This window comes from Sinohyriopsis cumingii, chromosome 1 (genome assembly GCF_028554795.1).
Source record: "Sinohyriopsis cumingii isolate HCF-2022 chromosome 1, ASM2855479v2, whole genome shotgun sequence".
Classification (NCBI taxonomy): Eukaryota; Metazoa; Mollusca; class Bivalvia; order Unionida; family Unionidae; genus Sinohyriopsis; species Sinohyriopsis cumingii.
This window is the reverse complement of record NC_142961.1, coordinates 87,666,360-87,682,625: the sequence shown is the minus strand read 5'-3', so window position 1 is coordinate 87,682,625 and position 16,266 is coordinate 87,666,360. Positions and strand designations below refer to the sequence as shown.

General features: G+C 35.3%; 2 protein-coding genes across 2 annotated transcripts in view; both read left to right on the top strand.

The window, feature by feature from the left end:
• Positions 1 to 100: 100 nt before the first annotated feature.
• On the top strand, positions 101 to 1,327 carry LOC149807296 (uncharacterized; the record flags this gene model as incomplete). Its single annotated transcript, XM_089951050.1, has 1 exon — positions 101 to 1,327. A coding segment is annotated over one exon (1,188 nt), but the record flags the coding sequence as incomplete, so codon positions are not given.
• Positions 1,328 to 6,250: 4,923 nt separating this feature from the next.
• Positions 6,251 to 16,266, top strand: part of LOC149807295 (leucine-rich repeat-containing protein 42-like) — a 51,037-nt gene continuing 41,021 nt past the window's right edge. Inside the window, exons 1-4 of the mRNA XM_089964931.1 lie at positions 6,251 to 6,698; positions 7,594 to 7,712; positions 11,017 to 11,111; positions 14,317 to 14,482. Of these exons, the coding sequence (XP_089821057.1) occupies positions 6,277 to 6,698; positions 7,594 to 7,712; positions 11,017 to 11,111; positions 14,317 to 14,482 (802 nt within the window). The 5' untranslated portion in view covers positions 6,251 to 6,276. The remainder of the gene's footprint in view (positions 6,699 to 7,593; positions 7,713 to 11,016; positions 11,112 to 14,316; positions 14,483 to 16,266) is intronic.

Genomic DNA, 16,266 nt, shown 5'->3' with positions numbered 1-16,266 from the left:
TTATAATTTAGGAAAAGAAAATGAAAAAGTAAGAAAAACCAAAGAATGAGACCATTTACTAAATGTTGGGGCAGTTGCACACACGCGAACGAAACTGTTCTGCAAAAGTACTGAATCTGGCACTGTGAGAACAATCCGAACAGCAGCCAAAGCTTTAGCTAGAGGAGCTGATGAAAAATGTGGTTGTTATCGACCTTTCAAAAGCTTCCTGCATCATTTGAACAAGAAGGAGATACTAGAACGCTTTGTTGGAAACAGATTCAGTATTCTCTTTCACGATGCTGAAATCATGTTTTATTTGAGACATGACATTGTTAATTTTCTTGATAATGTTCATGGTACAACAAACTTACTTTTGCTTGGAGTGTCTGCTGATGCAAAAGAAAAGCTACATATTGCTGGATGTAAGGCTCTGGGATTATGCAGCAAATTCTTCACAGCACCATTTTGGCGCTTAATTGAATCCAGTTCCCACATTTTAGATTTAAACAGATACTATCTTGAACTGGAAGCTTTCTTGGAAACCGCTGCTAAAGATCCAGCTTCTTTCATGACTGGAAGTCACACCCCATTTCCAGCTGACCTGATTGACAAGAATGCCATATTCGAGAAACTCACTGAAAGAAATGACAATATTGACAATCTTGTGCACCAGTTGTTGGTATTGTTGTTTACCTCCTGGAAAAATTACCTTTGCAGAAGTGTTAAAGATCATTTGCCAGGAGGTAAGTTACATGAACCTTCAGAGAAACTGAAAGAAGAGAGTGAGTCAGCAGCAAAACACAAGTTTCCAGAACGTATATTTGGCTTGGTAGACTCTAAGATGAAACACCAAACAAATGCAACTCAAATTTGCAATGAGGCATTCATAATGTTTACCACCAACAGGACACTTGAATGGTTGGACCAAAAAGAAGCAGATGAGAAAGCACAACTTTTGCGAGATGCACACCACTTGGGCAGAAAATTGCGGGAGAACTATAAAAAGAGGGCCATGGAAATAGCTGCATACAGACTACAGACTATGAAAGACAGACAAGAGAAAAAAAAAGAACTGGAAAAGAAGAACTTACAAGAGAAAGAAAAATTATTGGAGTCAATAATTTATTATGGGTTGTGGCAGAGCCATGAGGCTATGAATAGCAAGCTTGAAGAAATACATACAAATAAAGAAAAAGAAAAAGCCTTAAGCATGCAGCTAAAATTTAGGAAATTGGTGTTGCAGCAATACTATGATGATCCCTCTGTCTTTAACCTTTCCCATGCTGGCAAGAAACACAATGTTTAGGATCTGCAAACAAATGTGGGAAAACTCATATCAGATGCTCTTGACATTCCTCCTCCGAGTAGCATAGATGACAGGTTACCACTTCTGACTGGCAAATATGTAAAGCATTATTTTTCGCAAGATGAGCAACGAGTTTGTTACAGAGGGCTAGTTATATCAACTGTACCTGGCTTTGCACAGTGGTATAACATCGTGTATGATGATGATGATGCTGTATACACGTACAAATTATTAGATGACTATTCATTAGGTGAACTGGAAATCATAGGTAATACATGAATCGTTGATGACCTTTGAGCTAGGAAAAATTAAATTCACAACACATGACAAATACAGTACTCTTTGATATGTCCTTGTGTAAGGCACTTAATACTGATTGCCTTAGCATTATGCCATGCTCTGAAATACCAACGTGATCATAACACGCCTTATATAATAAAATATGTGCCTTTTACTGATTGCTGTAATAATTGTATAATGTTTTAAGATTTCAGTATTAGCAGCAGTCATAGAGGTGATGATGGTGTTGGTAGTTATAGTAGATGAACCTAATGACAGTAAATTAACAAAGATTATGTGTGGTAGCACATTTTATGTTAACGGACATAATCATTTAAGTACAAACATGGTGTAAAAATCAACAATGTTGCTTCTGACTAAATATGACCTAATTTACATGCATTATTTGAAAAACAAAAACCTGAACAATAATTTAACATTACAAAAAATATACGAAGTAGTTGTTTACATGCACGAGTTACAAATCAGATACACAGTAGGACAGACTATAACAAGTATGTAAATATTCAAATAACAATTTACTCATTTGGTTTCCTTGCAGTTGAACAATCCAGACACAGTGGGAACTGAAGTCAAGTCAGAAGTTGGATGTGCCACCTGTTAAGAAGTTTTTTTTCTCAATATGTTGCCATTCGCTAACTGTATTGCATTCTTGGTCATTGGAAAGGGCCCACTGAGTTATCTCCCCCTTATCATGGTCCCTTTTCAACTATTTTGCATTTCTGAATTTTAATATTTTATAAGCATGGCTATTGTTGAAATAATTTATACATGAAACAGTTGTAATGAAGGTCTAACAGTTGTGTTAGATTTCATGAAACTAAATATGGGGCCATGAAAAGGGTACACACATTCCTCAGCAGACTGACAACAAATTTGATTTGTTACAGCTTTTTTTTGTTCTAATTAACATTGAAGCTATAAACATATTTTTGGGCAATAACAAGAGTTATAGACTCTGTTCATTGTCATGAAATCAAGTGGGACCATGTTTTTCTGAAAATTGACAAAAATGCATTTTGAGAATTTCCCACCCCACACTCATTTCATATCCCGAAATCACGCCGAGGTGCATCACAGAGACAGTTGAGACTTAATTTTTATAATTCCTGGATGCATCTCAATTGAAAAATAACTTGATTTACTTGCAGAAACTGGTATTTCAATTTTCATGTCCTATGTCTACATTTAGTCCGAGCACCGGAGTCTGACGTTTTATCAATAAAGTACGGCAAAATCTCTGACAACATGAAATCGCCTTATCAGTAATATAAATGAACACTTATATTACCAATAAGGTGATTTCATCTTGTCAGAGATTTCGCCGTACTTTATTGATAAAACGTTAGAATCCTGTGGTCCGAGTTTCCTCTGTCCCTTGCCTAGTCCTACATGTAAGACCTCAACGTTTATGTTTATGTTTTGGACGTCAGGGACATAGCACTAAAACAAAAATAACATGTGCTGTGTCTTACATTTTAGGACAAACCCTTGCCACCCCATTTTGTATATTTGGACATTTATGTTGGGGTGTAGGATGAGAGGAAACTCGGACTAGAGAACATCATGAGAGACTATATAGAACCATTTAATTTTGGGGGGAGTATCAGTATGTAACAGTATTGTGAGTCTGGGCCACAAACAGGGTGGGGCCAGTCGGACGAAATTCCGGGGGCCCCATGACGGTAAGGGCGCCCACTGCCAAAGAGAAGAAATTTTCTGGTGTAATTCATAGGGGCCTACTGGAGAAGTTTTCCTAGTGCCCACAAATCCTGTCCGTGGCCCTGGAGAGGGTAAACAACCTATAGTACAAGTCATATGGGTCATGTATGCAGATTTATTCATTTTAAATTAAATATTAATTGTTTTAAAATTTAACACTAATTTTCTTTAACCAAAGTTTATTCAATCCTGATTATTGAATGCTCTGCACTTTAACTGTCACCAAAAAACTTCCAGATGAAAATTATCACCATGGACTTTTACAATGGTGGCCATATACTAAATTAGTGGAATCGTTACGGTCAAGGGTAGTGTGAATTTGTTCATCAATATGCATAGGTTGTGACATCACAGTGTGTAACATTCAATCCAGATTGTACTTTCTCACACCTTTAGGTTCATTTCCTCTACAAATATCTATATATTTTAACATTGATTTTGCTTTATGCACCTCTCGGGGCACTTAAATAATGACCTTCCAGAGGAATATGGCTGTATATGAATCCAAATGAAGTGAATACTTGCCACTTAAAGGTATGGAGAATCAAATTCTAAAAAATGGCACCCGTTACTGAAATGGCCGATGTTGAATGCCTACATACCCCGTGTGACTTCTACTATAGGATAGTCATTAAAACCAGGATTATTTTTTTCTTTCTTTTTTTTTTTCAATAGTTGGGGACCTGAAATTTGCTTTTGTCTTAAGAGCCCACTCCCAGTAATGGTCAGTTCCTAATGTCCGCTCATAAATTGTAATGAGAGTATATTATTTCATAATTAAATTTGATCCTTGCAGCACCGGTGAGAGAAACAAGCAAAGACAGTGTTTTAATTAGTCTAAATTTCTTCTGACCTTTCCAGTCCTATTTTAGATATTTAACATTTATGTTGGAGTGTGGTCCTATTAATAAATGATAAAAAAAATTATGTAGTCAGAAGGGTCAGAGGAAACATAGATTTTGTTTTCATGTCTCTAATACACGTATGTACTGTGAATTAAACCACATGCACTTTTGGGTGGGATAGCAAACTAAATTGAAATTTTCTTGTATAGGAATTCTTTCCCATTACCATTCTTTGTGCATTTGACATTTCAGTTAAACTAAGTTATATACATTAAAAACCCTGTACTATGTTTGTTATTTGTGTATATGCATATGAAGGTTCAGTAGTGGGGTATTTAATATGACAACATTACATATGATGCATTCGTGTATATGCATATGATGGTTCAGTAGTGGGGTATTTAATATGACAACATTACATATGATGCATTCGTGTATATGCATATGAAGGTTCAGTAGCGGGGTATTTAATATGACAACATTACATATGATGCATTAGATTTACTTTAGCTGATGGACCAACAAGTTGTTCTCTGCCTTTTTTTTTCCCCGACATCGCTGCCAGTAATGTCAGAAGAAGAAAAAAGGCAGATAACAACTTGTTGGTCTACTTCAGCTGAGTACGTAAGTGCAGTGTTTGCAAAAGTGACAGCTAGAATAAGCTTATTTCATATTTGTTGCTATTTTTCTTGCCAGTACCTGAATTGACCAGGATAATTAGTAGAATTTTGCTGAATTTAACAGCACCTTGGCATAAAGGCCTCTTCAGATATGGCTGCTGTTTCTAAAAAAGCAACGTTTAAATAACTTCATTGTTATAACCTAAATTAAAAGTTTTTACAGCATTTGGTTGACATTACTAAGATGGAACAATATTTACAAGATTTTCTCTTAAAAAACTGCATAACAGAATTTGAAAAAACTTTGACAGAAAGCGTCCTTTATATCGGTCTCAGACAAATGATGCTAACCAACAAGCAAGGCAGCTGCTAGTATAATTTTTATAAGTCTTTGTTATTACTCAGATGGGGTACGAACCCACAACCTCCTGCATCCAAGGTGGATACTTTAACCACTTAGGCCACCGGAGTGGTCTCATGTATTTTTGTATTTGTTGATCTAAAAAGAGATTGTGTACTATATGAATGTATGCACATGTGTGTGTATTATTTTTTTACTACACTGCATTTATTGTCCCTGGATTATGTGAGATTGTAAGGTGACCAGGAGAGCTTAATGGGATGGTCTGTTGTCTGTCTTCCATGTGTTTATTAGCACAAGTTTGTTATCGCTATGCATCCTAAGGTAAAGGATAGCCATAAGACTTTGCCATGGTCTAGAAAATGGTGCTACATGCACAGCCTTAGTGGTCATCTGGAAAATCTTGTTATCACTCCTTTTGAATGAATGGTCATATCAACATAGGGTTTTCACTGAAAAGATTTTTATGATGTCTTTTTGCTCCTAACTGAAAATGATCCTGATCTGACAGCCAGAATGGTTGCCATAGCACCCATCCTGTAATTCTTTTTATCACTACTTTTCCAGAAATGAAAATTATATTGATGTTAGATTTTCACCAGAATAACTTTTTGTAATGTCTTTTGGGTCCTAAACGAAATTGGAGCCACTCGGACATTCAATATGAAAATTTTAAATTTATTATTTATAACTTGCATTAAAAATACTACAGTTTACAAATATTTTACAAAAAACTAACGACTTAAATCATAGATTAACTGAGTGCAATTTTAAAAAAATAATGTAATACTATCTTACCCAGATTGACAAGTTTTAAGAAAGTGAGACCTGGAAATGGTTCATTCATATATCAATGCATCAGTATTTTTGCCATTTTGAAACACACATCAATACTTAAGTTACTTTTAATCCTTAACAGCCACGAATAATTAATAATTGTTTGCCCCGTTATTCTTTATGTGTATCATTATGTAGCATAAATTGTGTATACATGGCGTTGGAGTATCATTTCATCCCAGTCGGTCAGTAATCTGGATATGTACTGTGTATTGATTGTTCCATCCTTCGTTTCTTACAGGTATGTAAATTCTGAAGGAGAACAAAAAGACAGAAGAGGAAATCAAGCACAAAGAGAAAAAGATGTCTGCAAACTATATGACCTCTGATAAAAGTCACTCGAACAACAGAGATATGCATACCCTTAGCTGTAACTCTTATGTACCACAGCCCTTGATGGACCTTTGCATTCAATACGTTGCCAAAAATATTCTCGTTGTGGAAAGCTTTACTGGCCTTCCAGCTATTATTGGCCAAAAAATCTTTGAAGCTGCCGAAAGGATTGGCACTTTTGTGAATCAAAATACCATGGAAAGTCTTAGATTATTCAGCTCTGCCTATGGGGAGGAGGTGTTATCATCATTGAACATTGAGGGCCATTATCTGGGAATCAACTACTATTCGGATCAACTGTGTCAGTTCAACCAGTTGGTTGCACTTAACTGCTCACATTGTGGACTGGGTGATGAACATGAGTTATTGAGTTATATTGGTCACCTCATCAGGTATGATTAGAATTTGTTCATGATTCATCGATTGATTGATTTATTGATGATGTTCATTTATATGTTGATTGATTGAATGTGCTCATTGATTGATTGATTTATGGTATTGTTTAATTACTTGTAAATGCATCATCAGATGAAGAGTTTTCAGTCTCTTATGCATAGAAAAAATTATGAGCATTAAGGGAATGCAACCAACCATGTCAAAGGCATTTTAATTGAGTAATGGGTAACTGGGGCATTTGGTTTGCCATTTCTGCCATATTAAATTATGACTATTTAGATGTTGCCTGACTCACTTATTTCTCAGTGGGGTTTTTTTTGCGTGGTGAAGAGGGGGGTAATTTTGTATTATGTAATAAATTATTTTGTTTATATATAATGCAGCTAGGTTGGTTGAGTACCCAGTTATCAAACTTGACATGTGTAACACGCTCTATACACATGATTAGTTATTAATAATCGTAGAAAATGGTGATCTCAAGTGCCAAAATAAATGAGCCCAGAAATGTATGTAAACTGGAGTGGAATCATTTTTATATATGACAAAAATTAAATTTTTTTTTTATTTATTCTTGATGGATTTTTAAATAGCATTATGTGCTTACAATACTATATAAGTCTACTTAGTGAAATTGTCAACTGCAAGTAAGGTGATGAGATATATAAGTGCTTGGGCCTCTTGTTTTGTCAGAAGGTCACAGCCATATTGACTAAAACAAGAACAATGGGAATTCACTGAGAAAAGCAATGGATACAGGCTACTGTAGCTGAAGTTACTAGTTGTTTTATCATCAACATTGATGATTCTCTATCATAATCACATAAAAATCATCGTGCACATTATCTGTCCTGTTCTTCATCTTAGGCAAATTAACTTTCAAATCCATTTCAGCTTGAAATGGTTGTCTCTCAGAGATAACGGCATGTCAGACTTTGGAATTCAGAAAATAACAGCACCATTCCGGATATTTGGCCATGGACCTAAAAATCTGGTGTACGTGGATCTTTCAGGTATTATAAATAGGTCCACATGGTGGACAGTGGTACAGCGTGTTATTTTAGCAGGAAGCAGTTCTCAGTTGACTTTGGTCTGGATGATACCCTAGATACTGAGATCTCATAATTTTTTTCTTTTAAAAATATCTTGTTGGCTAACTGGGGTGGAAGTTTTGTTAGCTTGTAGCAAGGCGTTGCATCAGTTCTGCATTCATTCTTTGGTCATCCCTTTGTCCTCCCTGACCGTACATCAACATCTGCTATTTTGACTTTGCTGGAACAACTGGACCAGTTTGATTAAACATGGTAGGATGGGCTATATTGATCAAACTTTGTGGGATTATCCCTTATGTCTTGGTCTTTTAAATTTTTGGGAGCAACAAAAGAACATCCTGGCATCAAGGTCATGATTGTGTTTGTACAGGCAGGGATCCTCTCACAAATGTGACCCATATTGATTTTGGAAAATCCAAGTCACTTTTTGACCAAAATGAGCTCCATGCTTAGTACAGTTGATGTAAGTCTAAAACTATGCTACACTAACTATTGCCAGTATTACTAAAATGAACAAAATTGATCAAACTATTTTTCAGAAATTGTTTTATCTACCCACTTGTGCCTCTTGTTTGTAGCTTAATATCAATGAGGAAAGAGTAAATCGTTTACATTGTAAGTTAGAAAGTGAGACAATAAACCCATTTTTTCCTACATAATCAAAAGACTGTCACAACAGACACTTGCTGGCATTCAAGAGATATTAAAAAAAAAAAGCAAGAGCATTCTGTTCAAATTGTATCTTAATTTTTGGCTACATTTTACTATTTCATCAATGTTGCTATTCTTAGCTAACTTGGCCATAAGTCCATGTTAGCTTATGGTATGGACCTATGTTTTTGTTGTTCATAAATCAACATTTGCTTTTCTATATCAGTTATAAAGTACCGTCACAGTTGTTGAACCCACCTTAAATTCTGTGAAACCTAAGAGCTAAAATATGGCCTTAGATGATCATGGTCTTGGACAACAACTTCACTAATGAATGAGTGATCCCCACATATATATGAGATGATTTTCAGGTTTCTGTTCTGATTTTTTAAATAAATTTATGAATATATCATATTATGGTCAAGAACTTGCATCTGATTGGCTGGAAGCCATATTTGTGATTTGAATTTTTTTGTCAGACTTTTGGTGAATAAGCTTCTGACATAAAGATAATGAGTTTTAGTGTGAATAAGACCAAGGATTTCAACTTTGGCATCAGATGACAGGTTTCTAACCTCTAACCCCCCCATTCTTGACTCATGGCCACTCTTGTTGTCTCAAGCGGTGGAGATCCATTTACTATTTTTCTTTATTGCACATCAGTTTCTAAAATTATTGCCAACAGTTGGTGTTAGCAATGGACACAGTCACAATACAAGCAATAAAAACTTTACAATGGGAATTGATTTCTATTGTTAAACAACATATTTGGCAACCAAATCAGTCATGGTGTGTAGTCATCTGCTGAATTACAGTGCAAAACCAGTGCTAGTATAGTGTATATTCCTGATTGAATTAATGATAAAAGAGACTAAATTTATGGGAAAACTTTAAGAAATAAACAGTTTGGCATTTAATCAATGAATTATTTGAAAAGGAAAATCATTCAGAAAAATGGACATTATTATAATAAATGCTGGTAGAAAAAGAGTGAACTCTGGAGTTAAAAGAGAGCAAGATTTGGGACAAACAATTCCATGGTGTGGATCTTTTCAAGCAAACTAGGTATTCAAAAATGTTTTGTTTTTATGGATTGATTGAGCATTTAATAAAATGTTTATAACTGTTCAATGAAAAAATGATAGTGTACATGGCAAAAATGAAATTTATATTTAGGCATGTAAATTTTCATGGAATTTTGGACAAATATGGGCATTGAGATACAAAACAAGTTCAACATGTTGTCCTTCCTTTCATGGCTCTAGTTCACTTTTTTTTTGCATCCCAAGCAAATTTAAACCTAAAGTTAAAATATAATTGCCTCCATTCTTTTTTCTGACCTGTTTCCAAAAGGTTCAGAAACAGATGCAGGGTAAATTCTAGAATGCATTGTTGTGAAATTCGTGTTATTTTCTCAAAACATCATGCTGATAAATTAACAGAATGCAGTTGTCAAACCATATTTTCAAGTCATCTCTGTCATTAAATCTTCCTAAGTCAGAAAAAAATCTCTTCCTCTGAGCTAAAAGCTTCAGCAGCATTCATATGGTAGTAATTACCTATATACATGTCATTCCATCATTCTCTCTTTTTAGACTTCCTGGGGGTGAGGAGATTGATTTGCATGAAAAAGGTCACATTTTGTTAAAAGATAATTATATACATTTGGCTTCTACAGTTTAACTTCATACAGCTTTGGTTGATGAATACCCAGAACTTTGTGTGAATGTGGATAAGGAAAGATTGCTAGCTACTGCTTTAGGTGTCACAGGTTAAAGGTCAGAGTCAGTGTCATGGATGTATTCAAGGACAATTTTTGTATACATGCAAGATCATCTACCCTCTTTTGAGAAAGCCTGTTTATTCCAGCTCTACTTCTGGACAGGAAAAAGTTTTCGGCTCACCTGTATGATTGTTCAAGGCACCTTATGCTACCCTCTCTCTCCCCCCCCCCCCACCCCCATACCCCCAGCTTCATAGTTAATAGTGGCTATGGCACATGTGTTAACAAATGTACATCTTTTTGTTGGTCATTTTCTTAGACATCATTACTTGTACAGCCAGAAAAGTTCATATACACATACATCACCACCATTTACAACAAGTATGACCATATCACCTATTTATTTGCACTCCAGTGATAATGTACTGACCTTGTGTTTAATTCACTTTCTGGGTAACTGTTGCTTGTACAGTCTTGGGTGAATTTTGAAGAGTATTACAACACCCAACTGAAAGAAAGTAACTGGTCTGGTTTCACACTCCAGGTTTTGTTTAGGCCAGCTTCTGTGGCATTCTTGCTTCTAGTCATGAAACTAGAACTGCACTTCAACCTTAGATGTACTATACCACAATATAAAAAGTAGATTAGTGTGACCTACTCTTTTAAGCTCTCATGATTGTGGACACTTTTTTTTAAAATTTAGGTTAGTATCCAAGACACTTGCTTGTATCATCATGAAACTTGATGTGTGGTGATAGAGTGGATTCAAGAATGTAGCAATATTTGCATGACATTAAAGACCTGGCAAAGACTGAGATAACCGCAAATAAAACATAAGAACAGGGACAATATATTCTTCTGTTTTTATTTTTTTTTTTTTATAATTTTTAGATAATGCAGAAGTTGGAGAAAAGTCCCTGCAGTATCTAGCAACCTATCCGGCCCTTCGCTGTGTCACTGTCAATGGTACAACCATAAAACAGCCAGTAAGAATTCTTCCCTACATTAAGTTGAAAACAATTCAGGTCCTCTAGAATTGTTGATTGTGACAAGGTATTCACAAATAGGAAGTTTTCTATGTAAACATATAGACACTTACCCCTGTAAGGACTTAAGAGGATATTAACTGAAAGAAGGTAAAAATGGTTTCCAAGCAGTAATACGAGTTCTCCATCATCTATGGATACTTGTACTAGAGATAACGAAGAAACCCATTGATTGGTGATCAAAAGGTCAGAGGTCAACATCAGTATGACTAAAAGAAGTAATGGTATTTGCTCAATGACTTTTTTACTTCTACATAACTTTGTGGATTGCTTGTGCTTGGGATAAGGAAGGATCCTTTTGATTTGGGTGTCAAAAGGTAAAAGGTCAAGGTCACTGCCTGAAAGGAGGAAAGTGGTTTCTACAAACAAATTTCAGTTATCTACTTACTGTTTAGCACTTACAGGACATATAATCTGCTGTTCATGGTACTCTTGTTTTATTTATATTATCTTAACATTAGAAGTATTGAAATATAAATATTAAATTGATTTGTATTATATCATTTTTGATACCTGATTTCATTGCCTTCATTGGACTCACGAGTCCTAACCATTTATTCAGTCTAACTGGAAAACTTTTTATGCATCCAATGAGTCACAGTTGTTTTTATACAGAAAGTAAACACTTAAAGCATGTAATGATAATCTAGGCTCTTAACTAAAGAAAAAACAAATGAATTGGCTTTAGCAAAGGCATGGATAATTCATTTCTTAAGGTATGTTGCAGTTAATGAAATAGACCTTAGAACATGACAAGTTGTAACATGATTAATAAATGAAGGTTGCAAATATCACCATTAGTTACTGATACTATATGCATTTGCTGTAAGAGCTGGAAACCTACCCCATTGCACACCTTTTATGCTGAAATCAATATCTTAGATAATATTTCCTCTGCAGAATGAAAATTGATTTGCGTCTGCAGCCTAATTAGCATGTCACCATACTGAAAGTATGTCACTGTGAGCTGTTTTTTTACCATGTATGCCAGGCATGTGCAATTTTTTCCAGGGCACGGACCTGATAAGGGATTTTTAAGGGCACACCATATGAAGTAAATAAGCAGATAAAACAAGGTCATCGCCTGGATCTGATCCACTGGCCGTAGGTTTTACATGCCTGATGTATGCATTACCCCAGGCATCATAGTTCTTGTAGGCAGTAACCAGTGTACACCATTGCGTGTAAGAGTTTCTCAGACACTTACTTTTTAGGTTAAGAAACTCTATGTTAATATGTTTTGAGGAATACTACACCAACATAGCATATATAGATCACTGTGACCTATTTCTTCTCCATTGATCATGTATACTTTTAATGATTACATCAGTTTCTAAGACACTTATACAGTCTTGTAAATTTGTGCATGTATGGTGAGGAGTAATGCACCATTGTGCCTGAAGGTCAGTGTGACCTAGTTTTCACACTCCTGTGATCAAGTACACTTTGACATTTAGATCAATTTGTGGGATACATTTTTCCTGTAGGATCATGAAGATAGGTCTGTGTATGCAATGTATGAGTACACCACCATACAGAATATAGGTCACTCAGCTCATTTTCACACCACTGATCATGTGCTTTTTGGCATTGAGGCACTGGGTCACAGTATTGCTTGTACATTCTTGAGAATCGATAGGGCATGCATCTATTAGATAACTAAACTATGCCAAAAGTAGATCACTGTAACTACATTTCATGCTCTAGTAATCATATACCTTATTCATGTTTAAGCGAGCTTTTTGGTCATCTATATTTATGCAGACATGGACTCTTTATTTGGCAGTTCTCCGTAATGTGGTATCTAGTATAATGCTGTTATGGACCCTGATTTTTTCTTTGATAATTTGGAACACAGATGATGAGAAAAGAAGCTATTATTCAGTGTTGCACCACAAGTTTCTCACTATTGTTTTGTCCTATATCCCCCGTTGTGTGGCCCTTAGGATATGCTTTTTCATCACGAAAAACTAAAAAATACACGTACATTTGTATTGAACGGATGTCCATCCGCATCTCTGTTGCCACTAGAAACACTCATTGTTGCTAAAGGTGATAAAAATTGTAAGATGGCAATGAATAATTGAAAACAATCGCTGCCACAGTAACATTTTCAAAGATAAAGTCAACCCTGCAGCAAGGAAGTTTTAATTTATTTTGAGGTTGAATTAATGACAAAATGCACAATTTGTCATTTACGTATAAAAAAAAGTAATAATTTGAAAAGAAAAGTAACTCAAGAAAACATTGGTAGTTATTTCAGTAGTTGCTGGTAGTAATGAGTGTACACTGGAGTTTAGTGATGGTAAGATCTTAAATAGAAAGTTTCTTGGTGCAGCTCATTTTAGATTAACCAGATATCCAAACATCTAATTTGTTGGGGGGGGGTTTTGAGTTACTTGTCCACAATATGTTTATTGCAATATTGAAGGAAAATATGAAAATACAAAGCAAACAACAGAGCTAGAATGGCAAAACTGTAGAAGCAAAGAGAATTATCTTATTTTTTAGCAGTATTTGACATACGCTATCTACTTACTATATATGTACAGATATCCAGTATTTAAACCTATCAGTTGATGAATTCATCAGTGCACGAAAAATTGGCTACATTGATTGGTTTCAGTTTTCTTTTGACTCTTGGTTGAAGAACAGTAGTGCTGAACATTTTTGCAAAGTAAGGCATGGTAATCAAATGTGATCGAGCATGTGATACCCGTATTTATTGATTGGAGCCAACAAATGCGGTCAGAACAATATACTGAAGAAGTTTTTAGTCTGGTTGCAAGCCCACAAATAATGACCAGTTTTTCTTAGTTTGCCATTTTGACCCATGCTTTTTGAAAGTATTGTAACGGCTTAGAATCTAGGGAAAAGCCATGATGGCACTTTTAGATGGATCAGTTGCAGAAAAAAATGTGTATAAAATAAATAAAGTAGAGGAACTCTCACATTGTTGCTATATAAATTTATGTATGCAAGTCTTAGTTGGCACTGTGTAGTCATCTAAATCATGTATATTTTGGAAAGTACACAAATGTCAGTCATGTCAAAATAAAGTGGTGAAAATATGTGGCATAAGAAGGAAGGTCAGCTTTGGGTTTCTGACTCCTGTTTTGTGATCATCTTAAAATTTCTTTTGTAGAATGGCCTTGTCGGACCATGGACTTTGGTGGAAAAGAGCAACAATTTTACAGGCTCACACAGCTTGGTTAGTGAAGGTTGGGCGGCAGGTGTTGTGCAGGCTTGGATGCAGGCAGCTGTAAACAGGGCAAATAAACCTATTCCTGTGTCAAACACATCCAAATTTTGTGAGTTTCTTTCTTAACCTCTTATGTACTTTGTTTATGTGACATAGCCAAGAATTGTTGATAGAGTACAGCAGTTCCATCCGAATATGTAGAAGGGGCTCGAGTGTTTTTATACGGGTGGACCAAACATTTGTGATGGCACACTGAAATATGAAAGATGTATCCACATTGCACAGTGTCAAAATAATCAGTGTAAATTTTATACCTTTTCATGGTTGTCCTGTTCTTCTAGTGAATTTACCTGTGATATACATTATGTACATAAGTACTTGGCCAATAAAGACTGATGGTTTATCTCTATGGGTTACACTGCATTAAACCAGCCACCTCATGTGCATAAATAAGTGTCTAATAAAGCTTCTTTCTCTTCATCCTGTCCACATTTGGAGTTTTTCATTTGAAGTGATAGTACATTGAACAGTATAGCATCCTCTTGGTTGTTTTAGGGTGACCTGTCATGGAGTTTTGCCCAAATGGCAAGAACGCATTTACACATATTCTTCAATACTTTTGTTTGAAAATTACATCACACTTGAGTAATCTTAGATAAGCAAAGTTTGGTACATTACATTTGGAATGTTCTGCTATCTTTGATCTCTTCCAATTTAAAAGGTGATACAAGTTCTTAGACCAAGAAACAAAGTTGTTTTTCTTATGGTGAGAATTTTCATGGAAACCTTGTTTGCATGTCAGCATTTGCCTCATCTGAAGATGCCCCCTGCCTTGCAGCAACCATGATAAAAACATTGTTTGAGTAAGAAATTGTAACTCTGACTCCAACTGGATAAAGATAGTTCAACAAAGTAGTTGCAATTGTCAGACTATGGATAGAAATATAGACGTAAAGTGATTCTAATTTACGTTTCATTATATGTTTGCATTGTAAAATAGATTCAAGTTGCTGTTATAGAATCACTATTGTCTATAATAATAAAAAAAGACCCAAATCAATGTAAAAGTTGGAGAAACTTTTGAAATCTCTACCTGAGGCTTGACTATCTTTTGCAGGGCAGTTGTCTAAGGTTTTTGAGCATGTCCATACTTAGCTCACCTGGCCATATGGCATGGCCTTGCATGATGCAGCATCATGAATTGGCTGTCATACATCTGTCACCAATTGCTATCACATTAAGCTTCTTTAAAACCACAGCACCAATTTGGATCAAATTTGCCACAAAGCATCCTGGCATGAAGGTCTTTAAACTTCATATAAATGATGCAGATCCACTCTGTTACTAATAAAAACTCTTTAAAATCTGTCTTAGAACCTGCTGAACAGAAACTTTTTAAATTTGACAGAAAGCATATGGACAAGAAGACCTTTCAAGTTTTTACAGACTGTGCTGATATGGCTGCACTTAATAAAAATAGAAAAGCCACTGTTGCTAAAAATAGAAAATCTTAAATTAGAGTTACTCCAAAATTGATGAATAGAATTTCACTTAGCTCGACAGAAAGCATCCTGACATAAAGACCTTCCAAATACTATTCTGTCGTCAAATATGGCCACAGTTACTAAAAATAGAAAACTTTTAAAAGACTTTTTCAAAAACTACTTAACAGAATTTGACCAAATTTGACAGGAATCATCATATCCTGGAAGACTTTTAGATTTATAAATTTAATGCAAATCCACTGTCCAAAAATAGAAAACATGCTGGCATAGACATCTTTGAATTTTTCCTGGTCTGCCTTCCAATATGGCTGCAGTTACTAAAATATAGAAAAACCTTTAAATGATTTCGTCATCACAATAACCACTCAATAAAATCTGACCACTTCTT